Source organism: Cydia strobilella, chromosome 2, assembly GCF_947568885.1.
Source record: "Cydia strobilella chromosome 2, ilCydStro3.1, whole genome shotgun sequence".
Lineage (NCBI taxonomy): Eukaryota > Metazoa > Arthropoda > Insecta > Lepidoptera > Tortricidae > Cydia > Cydia strobilella.
In genome coordinates this window covers 3424790-3443172 of record NC_086042.1, presented here as the reverse complement: position 1 = coordinate 3443172, position 18383 = coordinate 3424790, and the positions used below count along the sequence as shown (strand labels likewise).

The 18383-nt window shown below is 35.6% G+C and overlaps 2 protein-coding genes across 2 annotated transcripts in view; one reads left to right on the top strand and one right to left on the bottom strand.

The window, feature by feature from the left end:
- The window catches only part of LOC134755379 (calexcitin-1-like), a 38608-nt gene extending 20695 nt beyond the window's left edge, over window positions 1–17913 (bottom strand). The window contains exon 1 of the mRNA XM_063691930.1: window positions 17804–17913. The gene's annotated coding sequence lies outside the window, so the exon portion shown is untranslated. The remainder of the gene's footprint in view (window positions 1–17803) is intronic.
- Window positions 2702–6232, top strand: LOC134748704 (uncharacterized). Its single transcript, XM_063683476.1, has 2 exons — window positions 2702–5304; window positions 6124–6232. The coding sequence occupies exons 1-2, from the start codon at window positions 2765–2767 to the stop codon at window positions 6230–6232; spliced, it is 2649 nt and encodes an 882-aa protein (XP_063539546.1). The 5' UTR covers window positions 2702–2764.
- Window positions 17914–18383: the final 470 nt, after the last annotated feature.

Here is an 18383-nt window from a genome sequence, read left to right as displayed (position 1 = left end):
ATTATTAAGTCGAATAGCTCGACATGTTTCGGTCCAATTTACGAGGACCGTCTTCACGGAGACACGACACGTCTTCACTGGTCCGGTTAATACGTGAGTGACCCGGTTTAAAATAATCTAATAGGTATATAATAGTTACACACATAGTTAATAATATCGTACAAGGTCGAACTACAGGTTTGGATTTTCAATTTAGTCACTACACGCTTCGACAAATTCGTCAATGTTTATAGCAAGCGAGGGACTGATTTGATGGAATTACGAGTACTTTCGGAATTAGGTATGCAACATTCGGGAGTGATTCGGAATACACACCTTATATCTAATAATGAATAATCGTTTATTTAGGGGCAGCGACTCGGTGAGTAAAGCTACCGTTGGAGAGCAAACTGAGTTATTTATTCCGTATTAAGGCGGTTCCCTGAGCCAGAAGGCGAAAAATCTCAATTATATGATCATGTTTTTCTAAGAGGCGTTGATATTCGTAGACGTGGAAAAAATATATGTAGTTCTTGACTATATTATCTTTAACAACATAGCTTCCGATACACGAATTATGACACTTCGCTCGATACAATTAATTCCCAAAGTAACCTCTAACTCGGACTTTTAATCCTACTTTACTCGGTTATTTATTATGTGATACTATAAACAAAAAAAGAAGAAAAAACAATCTTAACATAAATAGTAATTTCATAGCTTTAGAATTTCGATATTGTAAGGTAACGTTTTTAAAATAAATAAAAACCGACAAAATTCGATAAAAATTGACACTTGGCGCGTATGTTCTTTCCCGTTCTTTCTTGCGAGATGTGACAAAGACAGTGGCAAACCGATGGAACGGCCTTAACTAGTGCTTATGTACATTCGTGAAATCTTATTAGTACATTCCTAATATATGGCGATTAAACATAATATATTGAACTGGATCAGCGTGTACACTAACTTCTGTCTAGTTATCGTCACGCGCTGGTAATATTTTACCGACCGGCACAATTTGAACTGAAACAGGCACAGTTTCAACAAAAATCGAGTTAAAAGAAAACCCCTAAAGTAAGCCATCACTTATATTTATGTCTCGTAGTACGATAGTGGACATTGTTTTTGACCTGAACCTCTGTCGCACTAACAAAAGCCCAAATCCCAAGATACATTGTTACAGGGTAAACAAAACTATTGTTTGGATTTTCTTTGTTTAGTTTTTTAAATCAAGTTTATTGTTGTTATGTTAAATTCAGATAGTGTCTGGTATGAGAAAATTACTTTTTGGCATGTAACTCCGTTTAGTTAAGTGGTAAGTTTTTATCGGGCACGAGGGTTAATGATATAATCTAACTAGGTAGATGCAAAAAAGACGAATTTGTTTAAACTACGAAAAAAATGTTAGATAATTAGAAAACTAAGTAATATATTCATTTTAATAAGGATAATCCTTCCTTCCTTCCTTCCTTCCTTAATAAGGACAAGCCTTCTTGAGCTTACTGTGGGGCTTAGTCAATCTGTGTTATAATGTCCTATAATATTTATTTATTATTTATTTATAATAAATATAATATTTTATTGGTAGACACTATTTCACTCAAGCTAAGTTGCCCAAGCTTTTCAACTTTACAGCAACAGAGATGCTTCTCTAGCTCGGTCAATTTAGTTGATCAATTAGCACTAATAAAAACTGAATATAAACCCTAAAAACAAAAAAAAAAACAATATATCTCAGTTAATTAAACATAACTGAGTACAAGGAAATATTTCGAATATCCATTCGGAATTGTATAAATTCCTTTCCAAACAACGTTCTCCGTTCAAATTAAATGGCTTATTATTATTCGGGCAACTTAAATATTAAACAGGAACTTTAATTGGGCATATAATAATATAATTTGGTCGTGAATTAATATTTAAGAGCCTAAAATTTTTTATAAGCTCAAATATAAGCATCATAATTATTAAAAAAACTGGCAACAAATTCAAATCACCTAATATCACATGTATAGTATGCGAAACGCGTGGATACTGAAAGCCGTTGAGTTATATATTGACGTTCTTTGCGTGCTACGCCAAGGAGGCAAACGGGGCACATTTCAGAAAAAGGTCGCTTCTGTGGACAATAAGTACTTTAAAAGTTAACGACCCAGGTATATCGCGTTTTATTCTTTGAGATAAATCTAAAAGTAACAATATAACATGATTAATGAATAGCTCTGCAAGCGAGTGTCAAGGATTTTGACACCCTAAGCTCTTACTATTATAGCTACTTACATTTCCCGTTATCTCTCTTGTGCCACCTGCGACACCGTTTAAGAGTAAGTTTTGTGTCACAAGCCGTGACGCCGAATCTGATTTCACAATTGGTTACGGTTTTCTTGTTTTGATATTACCTTGATAATCGGTTACGCTGATTGGTCGGGCTCGCGCTCGTAATTCTCAGGTTAAACTAGATGCCACGCGTCCTTTGTCGACACAAGTCAAGTACTTAGGTACTAACACTTCTTAATCCTCGCTCTTGTAGAACTGCCATTTTATAAAATAGCCATTCCATAAATATCGTATCATAAGATCAAAACTATAATAAATTATTAACCTTTTAATGTATAGTGATGGATGCAGCCTACACAACAAAAAACATATAATTTTAGTCATAATTAGATAAAACTGATTTGGGTGTATAATTATTTTGATCGCAAATTAATATGGACATTTTCAGTATGGACACGCGATCGGTACGAGAACTGAGAACGGCAAGCATGATATTATAAATAAATAAATGGATAATACGGTATATAGATTTGCTAGCTTTAACTGCAAAAACGTAAAGCGCTCAATAGATACTGTTAAGGAGTTGTGCCGAACCTGCCATATTGTCGCTTTGCAAGAAACTTGGCTATCTCCTGAAGATACTGTATTCCTGAATACAATTGACGAGGATTACTGCGCAACTGGGACGTCTGCCATGAATACCGGCGAGGGCATGTTGGTCGGTCGTCCGTACGGCGGGGTTGGCCTCTTATATCGTAAATCGGTGTTTCAAAATGTTTCTGTTGTGCGGTGCGATAATGCTCGTTTGTGCGCGATCAAAATTATGACAAATGACAATCAACCGTTATTAGTGGTCAGTGTATACATGCCTACGGACTGCAGTGACAACTTGGGCGAATTCACGGACTGCTTGGGAGCGGTGAGTGCGATAATTGATGAGTGTGGGATAGAATCAGTATACATAATGGGCGATTTTAACGCTCATCCGCACGAACGTTTCTATAATGAGTTGATTAAGCACTGCGACGAACAAAAATGGTGCTGTATGGACGTGGATAAGTTGGGGATTACGTCAGATACCTACACTTTTTTTAGTGATGCGCATTTATGTAGAAGATGGTTGGATCACTTTGTACTATCGCAGTCGGCGGTGCTCTCCGTTCGCAATGTTTATGTAAATAACAATTGTGTTACGTGGTCGGACCATTTTCCTATATTTTTGGAATGTGACCTTAATGTTATAGTTCCTAGACTCTCTAGAACAACAAGACAGGTTCACGTAGATAAAAATGTAATATGGGGGGAGAGAACGACGGAACAAATTGTTGTTTATCGCAACGAATGTCATCAAAGACTGCGTTTAATAAATTTTCCAATAGAATTAGAGTCCTGTGCCGATAGGTATTGTCAGGAACAGGGACATAAAAAAGTTTTGGACCGGCTATATGAGGAAATCGTTGGTGCGCTTAAGAGTGCAGCGACTGTCGGTCGGGGAGACAGGAAACCGAGGGCTAAGAAACGGATTGTAGGTTGGAACAAACATGTTAGTGCCGCTCACCGGGTCGCTAGACAAAGGTTTTATGATTGGATAATGGCTGGAAAGCCTGAAAGTGGTATTCTTTTTAATGAAATGCGTGACAGTCGCAAGGTCTTTAAATCGCGCTTGAAATGGTGCCAAGATCATGAAGATCAAATAAAGATGGACATAATTACCTCTCATAATTCAAAGAAGAATTTCCGCTCCTTTTGGAAGGCCACAAATAAATTAAAACCTTTGAGTGGTCACCCGGCTAGCGTGGGGGGCGTTAGTGATCCTAAAAGCATTGCCAACCTCTTTAAGGATCATTTCGTTATAAAATCGGCTTTAGGCCCAACGAAGCTGGGGGGGCTCGATAGTGAGACCGAGATAGAGAGTGTGGGTCCTAGCCTTACTGCTAAGGACATTGCCAAAATTATAAAATCAATGTCTGGAGGTAAATCCCCGGGATACGACGGTCTCTCTATTGAGCACCTCCAACATGCAGGTCCCCACATATCGAGAGTGTTGGCAATGTTTTATACCTTGTGTATTAGGCATTCTTATCTGCCAGATAATCTAATGCGGACGATCGTCGTACCTATTGCCAAAAACAGGACCGGAGACCTGGCGGATAGGAGTAACTACAGACCCATTTCGTTGGCAACAGTCATGGCAAAAATACTTGATAGTGTGCTTAATTCCCAGTTAAATAGCCATGTTAAACTGCATGATAACCAACTAGGTTTTCGACCACAGTTATCTACAGAGTCGGCGATCCTGTGTCTTAAGCACACTGTCAGGTATTATGCCAAAAGTAAAACCCCGGTGGTGGCGTGTTTCCTCGATCTATCTAAGGCTTTTGACCTGGTTTCCTATGACCTACTGTGGAAAAAGCTGGAAAATACAAGTTTACCGCAGGAAACCATTCGCATTTTTAAGTATTGGTATGGAAACCAGGTCAACAGTGTTAGATGGGCAGACGCGTTGTCCGATGAGTACAGGTTGGAGTGCGGGGTGAGACAGGGGCGGTTGACCTCACCTACGCTCTTTAACCTGTACATCAACGGACTAATCGAGGCGCTCAGTAGAACCCATGTCGGCTGTCATGTGGATGGAGTCTGTGTTAATAACATAAGTTATGCAGACGACATGGTTCTGTTGAGCGCGTCAGTGTGTGGAATACGCAAACTCTTGAAAATTTGCGAAGCGTATGTTACTGAGCATGGCCTTAAATATAATGTGGCCAAAAGCCAGCTTATGGTGTTTGAGTGCGGTCGCAAGAACACAACGGAAGTCCCTGGGGTTTGCCTCAATGGTACCCCTATAGATAGAGTGGACCATTTTAAGTACTTAGGCCATGTGATCGCGACCGACCTCAAAGACGACAGGGACATAGAAAGGGAACGAAGGGCCCTGTCGGTCCGGGCGAATATGATCGCTCGCAGATTTGCAAGGTGCTCCAAAGAGGTGAAAGTTACATTGTTCAGGGCGTTTTGCACTTCCCTCTACACCTGCAATCTGTGGGCTCAGTATTCGCAACGGGCATATGGGGCTCTTAGGGTCCAGTACAACAATGCGTTTCGGGTGTTGATGGGGCTGCCTCGTTTCTGTAGCGCATCGGGGATGTTCGCGGCGGCGCGCGTGGACTGCTTCTACACTACCATGCGTGCACGCGCGGCATCCCTGGTGCGCCGGGTACGCGGCAGTCCCAACAGCATTCTGCGATTGATAGCGGACAGGGTTGACTGTCCCTACTTGTCACACTGCGAGGGATTGCATTCTCCCGTTAGTGTTATTTTGTTTTAAATTTAAGTCTAGCTGTACCTACCTACTAACCCCTTAGTCTTGTAAGTGTTACTAATAAAATGTGTCTTGGTTACATGAAATAAATGTATTGAATTGAATTGAATTGAATACTACCTACCTACCTAGCATTAAGTTGCATGTGTATATGTGTAAACTGTATCTACTTGGTTGCAAATAAAGATTGAATTGAATTGAATTAAATACACTTTTAGACGTTTTATTCAAATTTGCGCAGTATTTTAGTTTTAAAAAATTACAATTGTTTTAAGACGAAATGGCGGAAAATTTGGAAACCATGTGATTTAGGCGGTTTATTTCTTTTGCAATTATTTTATATTTAAAATCTTTATCATAGGTATATCACAAATAGTGTACCTTTCTTATGGTAGTAAGATTTTTCATATATCTTACGGAAAATTATACATTTACATAAATGATTTAGCCTATGTAAATTCTAACACTGATTTAGCAGTGAAAATCGATGTTTTAATTTTTTTTACCAGAATCAGTAAACAATTATGTAACACATATATTAATTTCAGGCAAAAAGAAAAAATCATACATTTAAGGGTTACATTTGAATCGGCCTCGTTATCACCCTCTTTAACTGTGACATCTTTGGCCGCAGCCTTGGTACCTTCGTCACTATAGCCTTGGTAGCTATATCGTGACCCTAATAATTTGCTATCTCAGAGTATTTTGATATACTTAAGGAAATACTAGTCTACTACTACATATTAAATAGGTACCTACCTACTTATTATTGGACCGATTTTTATCTTCACTTAAAATACTTTATATGTCAAAAAGCTCTTGAATTTTACGCTCTTTAACTAAGCGCCTTCTTCTTATTTCTACGGAACGCAGAGCCGTTTTAATACATAAAGAGAATTTGTTATGTCTGACAATAGTCTCAGGGGTGAATTATGTAGGTAGTATACTGAACAACTTTTATTATAAGACCAACACCGAGTAAACAAAAAATAAAACCGGACAAGTGCGAGACAGACTCACCCACCAAGGGTTCCGTACTTTTTAGTATTTGTTGTTATAGCGGCAACAGAAATACATCATATGGGTCATCATATAAGGGTCGGCAACGCGCATGTAATATCTCTGGTATTGCAGGCGTCCATAGGCTACGGTGACTGCTTACCATCAGGCGGGCCGTATGCTTGTTTGCCACCGTTGTGTTATAAAATGTGAAAATTTCAACTGTCTAGCTATCACGGTACATCAGATACAGCCTGGTGACAGACAGACAGACAGACGGACAGCGGAGTCTTAGTAATAGGATCCCGTTTTTACCCTTTGGGTACGGAACCCTAAAATCTGTTATCTCGTACATTTCGGCAAATCATATGTCAATGTTTTCTACCTAATAGCAGATTTCTTTTTCGCGATTGCGGGGTAGGCGTCATGTCCAATGACCTTATATTTGTGAAGTTTTCTCCAGAAAGAATCAGCAATATCGCACTTAATCTCGGCATTATCTAACTAACAACCGACTTTAAAGTATAAAAAGTGGGTCTCTATTGTTTCCCATAAAGTTTGAAGTCATAATGTATTGTTGGTCCGCATTTTCGTTAGTCATAATTTGGTTTTTCTCAGAAACGCGTAACTTTTCAGGATTGTCATAAAACAAACCTAATCTAACTTAACCTATCTATAGGATAACCTTACGAAAATCCTGAAAAAACGGTTTCAGAATTATGACTAATCTGACAATCATTACATTATGACTCAATAATTATGTCAAACAAAGGGATCCGATAAAAAGTATGACAAGTATCTGGATGCTTAGCCAAGATGAAAATCCGTAGTGAACAATACGCTAATGTCTCTCTGTCGCACTAATATGGAAGAGTGATAGAGAGAGATTACCGTTTCGTTCGCTACGGAGCGAACGATTGGCATCTTCACTAGGCACCCTGATGTCACAATTAACTTCTATCTACCCGCAGATAATCGTATTTCGAGTCCGAGTACAGATTCATCGCTCAGTTGCAGTTGATGGCTGCCAATCATTCCTTAATTCCAAAGCCTCGGTGTATTATATTGCAACAATGACGCCTAATTGGCAAGCTAATTCGATTCAACTGGTTTAAAACGGGATTAGCCGCTATGCATATATTAGGTAATATTGTAATATTCCACAGACGTCAAGTTCTTGGTATAAGTACGTACTTTCTTTAAACGGGTTCTCAAAGAAGAATTCATTTATTTTTGTTTATTATTTGTACGACGAACTTAACACCCTTATGCATAAAACTTTACGGGTCTGATTTAGTTAAATTATGTTTTATCCCTTTCTTAACAAATACATAAGTCAAAATGACACGCTTTTCCCCATGTCTATTATGTACTCAAATTTGTATACGTACGTTTTTACAACATTTAAATAGTTCTAGAATGTATAAAAGAATACAATTCTTAAAAAAAGACGCTAGATCATCGTCTTCAGAGAGCGGTGTAATGTTGTGTTTTATGTTAAAAGTTTTCGCTTGTTTCTCTAAGTATCTTTTTAAGATCCGCCTATTTGCGCAAATTTATTTATGTAGAAATTATTTTGTAAATATTAAAAGATAAGCTTGTGAAAATATACATTCAGGATAAAAGTTAGTTTTCAAAAAGGTAGAAATAAAATCTAAGGTAAAGTCAAGTGTGTGTGCCACATAGTACAAAAATCTGCTTTATCAGCCTCTCACGCCTATATTTATAAGCGAAATGCATGCAATAATAAACTAAATTGCTTCTGGAACATTGTTTATACACTGTTAAGTAGTATTTAGATTTTTTTAATGTTTTATGTTAGGTACTACTACAAACTGTAATAATAGATGTCATATATTAAAGAAAAAGTGACGAAGCCCTCCAGTGGTGAAGGCCGGATTCGAACCGGCGTCTTTAGCTATCGCGGCTAACGCCATGAACTAGGTACTATTGTTATATTTGTTATAAGGTACAGGTCGATTCACAAGAGCTGGCACGAATGGAATGTTTGAGTGAATAAAAATATCTATGTGTGTATCACATTAACCAATAAATTGGTGGCTCTGTCTGTATACTGATACAGGCAAGGACCTGTCCTGACACTCTTTGATAGAGAAAGATAGTCTTATTGCGATTCCTATAAGAGTAAAGAGAAAATAGTGCCATGCTTTGTCTTTATCACCGACCGGGCATTTTTTCATGGTCGGGTTATGGCATCATAGCAAGGAGGCAAAATACCGAAATGTATAAGAGTGAAAGAGAAAAAGGATTATGCTGCCATACATGAAACTGTCAATACATTAATGTGTCTTTCTCTTACCCCTGGTCGCTCGGTTTCATGTCTATAACAACTTGTATGTCTATGGATACAGGTGTCACTCATACAATGAAAGTTTCGTTCATTCAATTCGTGGCAGCCTTCGTGATATAAGTTTCATTAGTAAAATCAGAAGCATACATCTCCATACAACCTCTTGGCTTTGGCTAACCTAACAAGTCCTTCAGCTAGTGTTCAACTAACATTAATTGGATACTTGAAGCGCTCTATAGCGTTCGAGCAGTCTTTGATTTGAAGTCAGGAATGATTGGAGGATAACAGGGTGCTTGTACTTTTTACGGTATTAGTTCTATCATATACTTCTGTGAAAATAGTTGATAGGTAGATTTATCGAAAGCTTGAGGCTTAGCTGTAGATGACGTTTAAGAAGTGTAACGCTCTTACGCTAGATGTCGCTAGTGTGCCTCCCTCAAGGTTAATATGGTGGAAATATTTGCTGTCCTTGGTTGAGGTCTCGGTAGCTCAGATGGCAGCATTGGATAAAAATGTTAATGTAATGTATGCCGTTTCGTTATTACGAGAACAACAACAGAAAATTAATGAACATAGTTTTAGTTTTTAGAGTTTGAAGTTAAGGCTTGTAGTGTTAGGGCTTGTAGAGTTAGGGCACGAAGAGTTAGAAGCTTGGCTCTACAGAAATCTGATAACTTTTTGACAGTGCGAGCCATGTGGTCTCGTCTGGGCAACATTTTATATAAAAATATTTTAAATGTAATAGCAAGTTCAGGTTAGGTTTAATGTTTCTAGTAGGTAGCAGGGAGGACACAGCGCGTAACATTCGACACGTCTCGGATACAAATCTTGAACACGTTCTCATTCGGATTCAAAGCGCGTTTGAGAATCGGAAGCTATGTCCTGAATCTTAAGGTAAACAATTTGGGATACGTTATGTAAGATGTTGTAGTTGAATTATGATGAAAAATTATTCTATAGTACCTAAATAGTAACTTAATAAACATAAGTTGGAAACTTGTATGAAAGAGCTAATTCCTCCTAATACAAGTTATACATATAACTTGAAACGAAAGTCGCATGACATAAAAATGTACATCTGGTCTCCCGCGATACAGGCCTAGCCTAGTGCGGGGACTCCTGGAACCTTCGAATGTCAATTCAGTTATGCACCAAATCTTTTCTGTAACTTGTGATATGTACTTACTATGTACTACAATTGTATTCATTCTGTGCAATAAAAACATTTTTTATCTTTATCTTTATTATACTTATTTAGTGTAGGTTAAGCCTGACCAGTGCGGAAGCCTTTACCCGTTGAGGGGTCCATATTGTAAAAATAATAATTTTAATAATTAATTGTATAAAATTTAATAATTTTAATAATTAATTGTATAGCTTTAACATAATTATTATAGTGGTAAAATAATTGAACAGAGAATGAAGCTTAACTTAATTTCTGCACGGAACAAATTTTTATTTATGAATTAATCATGATAAGACAACATTTAATAATCAATGTGTAAATGTAATAATTATGTTACGCATGTTAAATATAATTATGTATCTAGACTAGATTGATTATTCATTATGGAAATAAAGAGGCTTATTAAGCCTGACCAGTAATATATGATCATTGTCAAGAGGGCGCTGTTATTCTCATGTATAGGGTGACAGTTCAGTATCGTATGAAAAAATTAGTTCCAGTGAAATTTCGCAACATGGCGCGTGATCATATATTCCTGGCCAGGCTTTAGTGAAGTAGTTATATAAAATATTAAATACAAATTAATAGTTGGAAAATACGTTACGTTCAATGTTTGAACAAACAGCAAAGAACTACTCACGATATTACTTTTAGTTAGAATCATACATTTATTGGTCCGTAATAGCGCTATTTATACAGTTTCAATCGCCTTAATCGGTGTTTGTTCAGAAATCTCTTCGGACCGTTTGCTCAGAGTAAAATATTACTGATTCGAACTTTAAGATATTTACGTCAAAAATTTGCTAAAGATAGGATATGAATCGGATATGTCAATGTCAAAAGTGACGTTTTTGTTTGAAGAAAGTCAATTCACAGCCTCATTTTGCTTTATGGGCTGCCATTGGATTTTATGTGCTAAAAATTATGATTTAAATAATAGGTATTGATACCAATGATTAAAAAATATTCTAATATTTGTCTGATATAGTTTGAACGATTCAGTGCAGTAAATAAATATATATGTTTTTATTCGGCTCGTGAGCCGTAAATACATCTTCCTGTTTAAAAATAAATAGAATAGAATAGAATAAGATTTTATTCGTAAGCACAAACAAACAAAACATTACATAATATAAAAGTAAACATAAAATAAGATTAAAGTGCCACGAAATGGCCTCATCTCAGCATGTTGCTGGTGACTTCCAGCGCTGATCTTCCGATGAGACCATCAGGTGAGAAGAATCACGGAAGGTAACAGACGAGAACAAAAGATACATAAAATAACATACGATGAACAAATAGTTAAATAAGAAAAAGGTACACAGCAAGAAGATACACCACAACGATTAAATTAAAAATTATTTATATAAAGCAAATAAAATGACGTTTTGATTAATCTTTATGTATAAATATTTACGTAATTTTAAATTTTGTTGATAACAAGCATTTTTATATGTATTTGAAAGCTTACTTTCCATTATTTATTAATAGCTAGAACAAACGAACCGTGACCGCGGATAAATGGACGAAGACGAGATATCATGCGACTTAAGTTCAACATTTTATACAATGAAAAATATGTTAGAAATGTATTGAGAAAACTTACATTTATTTAATAAGAGACAAAACATTTTATTTGATTCGGTTTTTAAAGAAAGGAAAATATTTTTATTCCTTACACGTGTAGGTAACACGAACTTAAGGTGTTAAGGCATTTTCCCTCCAGGGCCCATACATTTTTTCCACACTGTATAATAAAACATAGCATAATAAAAATAAAAATATTATAACCTTTTCACTTTAACAGTTACCAGTAGACAAAGTCAACTTTTTGTTGTTTGTGTTGTATGAAAAAGTGTCGTATAGAGCCCTCGCGATAAGGGCAGCAGGCAGCCATACCAACGGAATGGCGGGATACAATAAATGCCCGGGTGGCTGAATTCGATCGCGACGGAGCTTAGAGCTGGATTCCAAGCGCGACGAAATAAAGGCCAGACCACCTGCGGCAATACATTATTATTACTCAAATGGTGTGCTCACATGCTCGCAATGCTCGCGAACTTTTGGAAACAAAATTGGCTACGTCAGCCACTTGCGAGCACACCAGAGACAGCAATAAGGGAGTTGATAGCAGTCGCCGTGGCCGAATCGGCCGTGGGAGTTATTATTATTATTAACAAGTCAACTGTGTTCTACCAGTGGCAATGACTACAAAAACGATCGAATACGAAACGAACTGAAAGTAAGCAACTTTTTATGTATGTCTGCGTAGATTACCAAAGTAGCGTAGATTACCCGCTAATACCATGGCACGATTCTAGACTTAACCGCTATTAAAGCGTCTACTCGCTAAGAACAAAATGGCGTCTTAAACGTTTTCATTACATCATTGTGCAGAACAATGCTAGTTTAATGATGCCACTTTAGCAAAGTATTCCGGTATTTTACGGGCTTAGCTGCATTTATGGACTGCTAAATCATTACCCTGCTTTATCGGCGAATGAGCAAACGCTGGTTTTGAACCTGCAACACATGGCGTACGTACAGTCGCCATCAGATATATCTGAGCGCCCGAGATGCTCAAAATATCTGAACACGCACTCTAACACTTTGATAATAAAGGCGTGTTCAGATATTTGTGAGCACCTTGGCCGCTCTGATATATCTGATGGCGAGTGTACCTATTTTAGATCAGGCCCATGTTTCACCATTGTGGACAATGCGACGTAGTATAGCGAAAAGGACCCATCCTCGAAATTTTGTCATTTAAATGAGTGAATTCTCTTTTTGACAGAAAGTATAAATTTTATTGACAGATTTGCGTCAATAAATAAACGTAAATTTTACGCGATTAAGTCTCGTGTTAGTTTTAAAATTATAAGTGAAAATCGTGTTAGTTTAAATCAATATTTATATTAGTATAAAGTCTGATACATTAAGCCCCATTTAGACGGTTCAAGGACTTGCATGCGATTTTTGTTACATTGCTGTAATTGGTCAATCGACAAAATGCATTGCAGGTACTCTGTAGTTAGCAATGTATCGAATATAGCAAGTTCTTGAACTATCTAACTGGCTTTATTCAAACCTTTTGTAACTGAAACTGGCACCTGTGCCTAGCAAGACGAAATGTCTACCCGAAACTTACACATGTAACGAAACAAGGAAAAAAATAGAACAAATAATTTTAGCAAAATATCTTTGAACATTTTTATTCGTTTTTCTAGAACGCTATCGAAAATATCAGACAGCGGCGGAAAGCACTTAGTTTGTTGCCTGGAATATTGTACACAACAACAAACTTTCATTTAGAAAGAAAATAATTCGAGTTAATAATCGTTTACGAACGTTGTCGACCACACATTATTACTATGTTTACTCACTAAATACTTCATAAATATTTCTTTTGATGTCTTTTGCCTTTAACTATTTCAGTTAATACTAACGAAAACTGGTCATACGTGATTCCTTCTTTTGCAATAAAAGGAAAAATCTTAAGGCAATATTTCGGGTAAATATTGCAAAAATAGGTTTTCCTTTCAGTGTTATAAATTTTTCTCTAAAAATAACTGTATTTTTTCTTTGTTTCATTAAAATATAACGTCGCGTACCATAATTCAGAGGTGAAAGAATTTACAGGATACATAAATTGAGGCTAACTGCCATTCCCAGAGGATCCAGAGGTGGAATAAAGATAACGCAATTTTCTTCGAGATACATAACTCCCTTATAGCCAAAGTTTGATTTTAGACACGCTACTTAAATGTAAAAGGACAGGTAAGATAAAAGTTTTTTTTTTACAAACGAAAGGAACCACGAGCGTAGCGAGTAGTTCGAAAAATGGAATCTTGGGCGTGGCGAGGGTTAAAACACAGTTTTCTTCACCACACCAATTCGAGGAAAATACTAACTGTAAAATATTACAATTACAAATTAACGCTATTACCTACATATTTATCATTAAAAATCATCACTTAAAAGTCAATTCCACCAGCCAACATTAAGAATCAACTCAAGATTCTTAATAAAATGCACATTTCTCATTAGTTTTTGAAGAATAAACAAAATTCTTTGGTGAAAAAGGTCTTTTATGTCTCACTGTGTGATAAGGTAATCTTGACAGACCGTACTGGCAGGGATAAAGAATTTAGATCAGGGCTTCTCGATTTATTTCTAACGTATACTTGAAATTGTAGCCGAATTACAATGAGATTTTCAGGGGACCCAGCGGTGGAATTAAGATAACGCCTTTTGCTTCGAGTTACATGAGACCTAAAACGTTTGCTTTTAGATACGATACTGATAGTTACAACGTCTATTCTATCTCCTACAAGTCTTCGTCTTCCATACAAGGACTAGTTAAGTCTAGTTACTTTGTGCTAGCCTAGTCAGTATGGATCCTGCTTACAAAGGATATCCCGGGTTCGAATTTTTCAACTTTTTTAACCAAAAGATACCACATTGTCGCTTGTTGATAAGGTTGATTTCTAATTGAACCTATATGGAAATAGCGCCTTACTAACAAGCGACAATAAGTACCCTTTTGGTTGAAAAATACGGCAAATTTGTTCCTGAGTTACGGATGTTTTCAATGTATTTCAGTATCTACCTATCCATACTAATATTATAAATGCGAGTGTGTCTGTTTGTCTGTTACTTCACGCTTAAACCGCTTAACCGATTAAGTTAAAATTTGGTATAAGTAGAGATAGTGTGAGTCCCGGGGAAGGACATAGGGAAGTTTTTATCTCAGACATCATCCTTTAAGGGGGTGAAAATGGGGGTGGAAGTTTGTATGGGAAATCGATAAAAAGCAGATTGGATAAAAAATAAGCTACCCAAACTACTAACTCCACGCAGACGAAGTCGCGGGCAAAAGCTACTTATATATATCGATGTCTAGTATCCACAACACAAGCCTTATAAAATAAAACTATGAAAACGGATTATATCGCGTATATTGAATTTATTAGCATATTGTTTAGTTTAGAATAGTAAAATTTAATATAGATTAGAATGTATAAATAAGATTAATAATAATTATCATCTTAATGTAATGGGAACATTTTTATTAATATTATATATTATTATTATACATCCCGACGTTTCGAACCCTTTACATCGTTCGTGGTTCGAGGTCGTGGTGGTGGTGGTAGTTTTATTACATGAGTAACTATGGCGGTAACCGAAGACAATATTATTAACACAAGCCTTATTGAGCTTTCTGCAGCACTAGGTTTGTGTAAGATTTTCCCACACAATTTAATATTTAATATTTATTTATATTTTATAATAGCCAAGTAAAACACCCATAACTTAGAAACTAATATTAAATACACAAAGATATATCCTTACCAGGATATGAACCCTGGACCTCCTTCGTAGCTTTATAGGCAAAATGTAGGCAAATGTAATTTTCAGGAAACCCGGAGCTGGTATAAGGCCTGACATACACTTGTAAGTTTTACTTACATAAGTAGGGACAAAGCTATTTGCTAGAATGAGATAACGATATTCATATCTCATTCTGTAGTATAGCTGTGTCCCTACTTACGTAGGTAAAACTTACAAGTGTATTTCAGGCCTAAGATAATGATTCGGGTTACGTAAGTTAGCTAACGTTTTTAGACAACACGCTTTAGACTGCTCTTAATTTTTTTTTATACCACGTCGGTGGCAATCAGGCATACGGCCCGCCTGATGGTAAGCAGTTACCGTAGCCTATGGACGCCTGCAACAACGGAGATATTACAAGCGCGCTCTTAAATTTAAAACGAATGTATGGAACTGAAAACACTGAACAAATAAAAATAATCATGGTTACAAGCTTTAGTTAGATATATTTATGTTTTAATCTATAATTTGAACTAATGTATTTATAAGACAGGTATAATTTAAAACATAAATTAACTAATTAAGGCTTGTAAAGTTTTATAAATAAGGGGGTAACTAAATTTTAAAAGCTATTTTCGAGCTGCTAATGATTTCTTTCAGGCATCAGTTTTATGATTCGTCATGTATAACTTAGTCATATGTGGAAATTTATAGATGTTCAAGTAAAATTATTATTTGATTGTTAACGGTCTTCTTATTTAAATTAGCATACTAATATTCTAAGTGTTGATAAAAATTATCTAAATAAATAAAAAATAAAAATCATTTATTTCAAACTAAAAGGTCCATACATGGTTAGCTAACATTACAATCTTATTACTAGTATTAGTACGGTATAAAAAAACTAAAACTAAAAACTACAAAAAACTAAAACTAAAAAACTAAAAACTACAAAAAACTAAAACTAAAAATAAAAATTATCTAAACTCGGTGTTGAAATACCTAAGTACTCTAATTATAGACCAAGGCTCCTGCCTACGAAAAAGCTACTTTTAAGCGCTTTCTTCATGACAAGATAGTACAGTTTGTACTTTATTTTGTTATTCTAAACAAGTACCTATTTATGCGTCAAATTAACGACAAGTAATTATTGTTAATGATTATGTTTAAATATGCAATAAAAGAAATTTTTTGTAACGAAAATTATTATTGTTTTTGATATAAACCTCGTTTTACACTGCATTATTATAAGTTTAAGATTTAAGATAATTTAATTTAAGATAATTTTGGTAAACCTTGTACTTAATGGAAGAGCGGAGCCTTCTGGCACAAGTATCTTTTTACTTAAAAGAAGGTTCTTGTTTCGATCCTAGTTAAAACCTGTTGTGTACCCAATAAATCATTTTCATTTTCATTTTTTCATTATTAAAAATCTTTGCGGATTATAATGTTTTTACGTAATATTAGTTATAATATTAAGATAATTTTGTTACCTACTTTATTCTATAGGTATAATTTTCACCCTGTAAACTCAACTTGTTAAATTTTAATTAAAATCAAAACGGTTTGGCCGTTTTATATACTGAAGTGTTTAATAACATACCATATAATTTAAATAAGTAATACATTTCTTTTTATTTATGTAAATCTGGCTTAAGTTTATACTTGGCTTTATAGCCAAACTTCGAAATAAAATCCTTTACAAGGCATGAACTTTTCATATCAAAGCTTTGAGAGCTATGTACGCCAATACGTCAAACTTTGAGAGTCGAGGCGAAGTTTTTCCACACAAAATCAAGTATGCGAAAACGCTTTCAGCCTCCTTTCAATTCAAATATAGAACTCACTTCCACCTTTTTGCTTAATTATTATAAGTTTTGCTTTTCTTGACTGATTACGACACCATATTTATTTTGACTACCTTTCAATTTAGTATCATATAAACTTGAATAGGCTTATATTTATTGACCGGGATATAGACCGTGATTACCTTTTGTATTGTTTTTGAGCTCCCAACCCGCTATCTTCAGGTTACCCGTTAACAAGATGCATGTAACTGCGTCGAAATATCGGGAGCTTAAAAACAATACAAAAGGTAATCACGGTCTATATCCCGGTCAATATAAGTCTATTGAAACTAACCGTGAATCATTCAAAACTCCTATAAACTTGTTTAAATATAACAGAACATTTTTTTTTCATTTTCTGTTTAAAACTATACACGTTGTTAAAAACACGGCGTCAAAACTTTCTTTACAGTATACTTTCAAAGTCTCTCGAAACGCGGCAAACTAAAAACACTTGCCAAACTCAATCTCCCTTCCAAAATAAATGCCACATTAAAAACTCACTGTTAAAATACTGGCCACAAATAAAAAAATTGAAAATGGAATCCTACCTTTTTTTGTAGCGTGCGGGAACAGTGGTAGCGCAACGTGAAGTGCCGCGCGGCGGTCCGTACCAGACTGAACGTACCCGTACCTATAGGACCATACTGCAGCCAGCGGGAACCTGAGGGCCGATTGATCGGGCCTGGAGATGCTTGTGTCACTTACTATTTACGTTCTGTTAATGTATTGAAAAGTTTAGATTTAGGTTCCAGACGAAAGAGATTAAGGTAGTAAAATATTTTATATCTACATTAAAGAATTGAATTCATTTTATCGAAGCAAACTGCAAATGTGGTTATTTATTTGCGTTTTAGTCCCACCTATATATATCTACCATACAAATTCAAATTTGAATTATTTCGTTAAATAAATAATAAGCAATGAATGTAAATAATGAAACAATGTACATAAGATAAGCATGTGTCAATTTAATAAATGGCTATTCTGATTCTGATTCTGATATCTACCATACCTAGTGACAATTAATTGTTCACACGCAAAGGAAAAACACGAGAATATGACAGTATTTATGGTATAAATGGGGGTTTTTAGAAAAAATTGTACCATTTACTTTTTTTCGAAAAACCA

Excerpts from the sequence above, each read along its gene's own strand:
- LOC134748704 (XM_063683476.1), top strand. The coding sequence starts at position 2,765 with ATGGATAATACGGTATATAGATTTGCTAGCTTTAACTGCAAAAACGTA. Across the intron at positions 5,305-6,123 it reads ACCTGCAATCTGTGGGCTCA|GCAAAAAGAAAAAATCATAC; the intron begins GTATTCGCAACG and ends TATTAATTTCAG.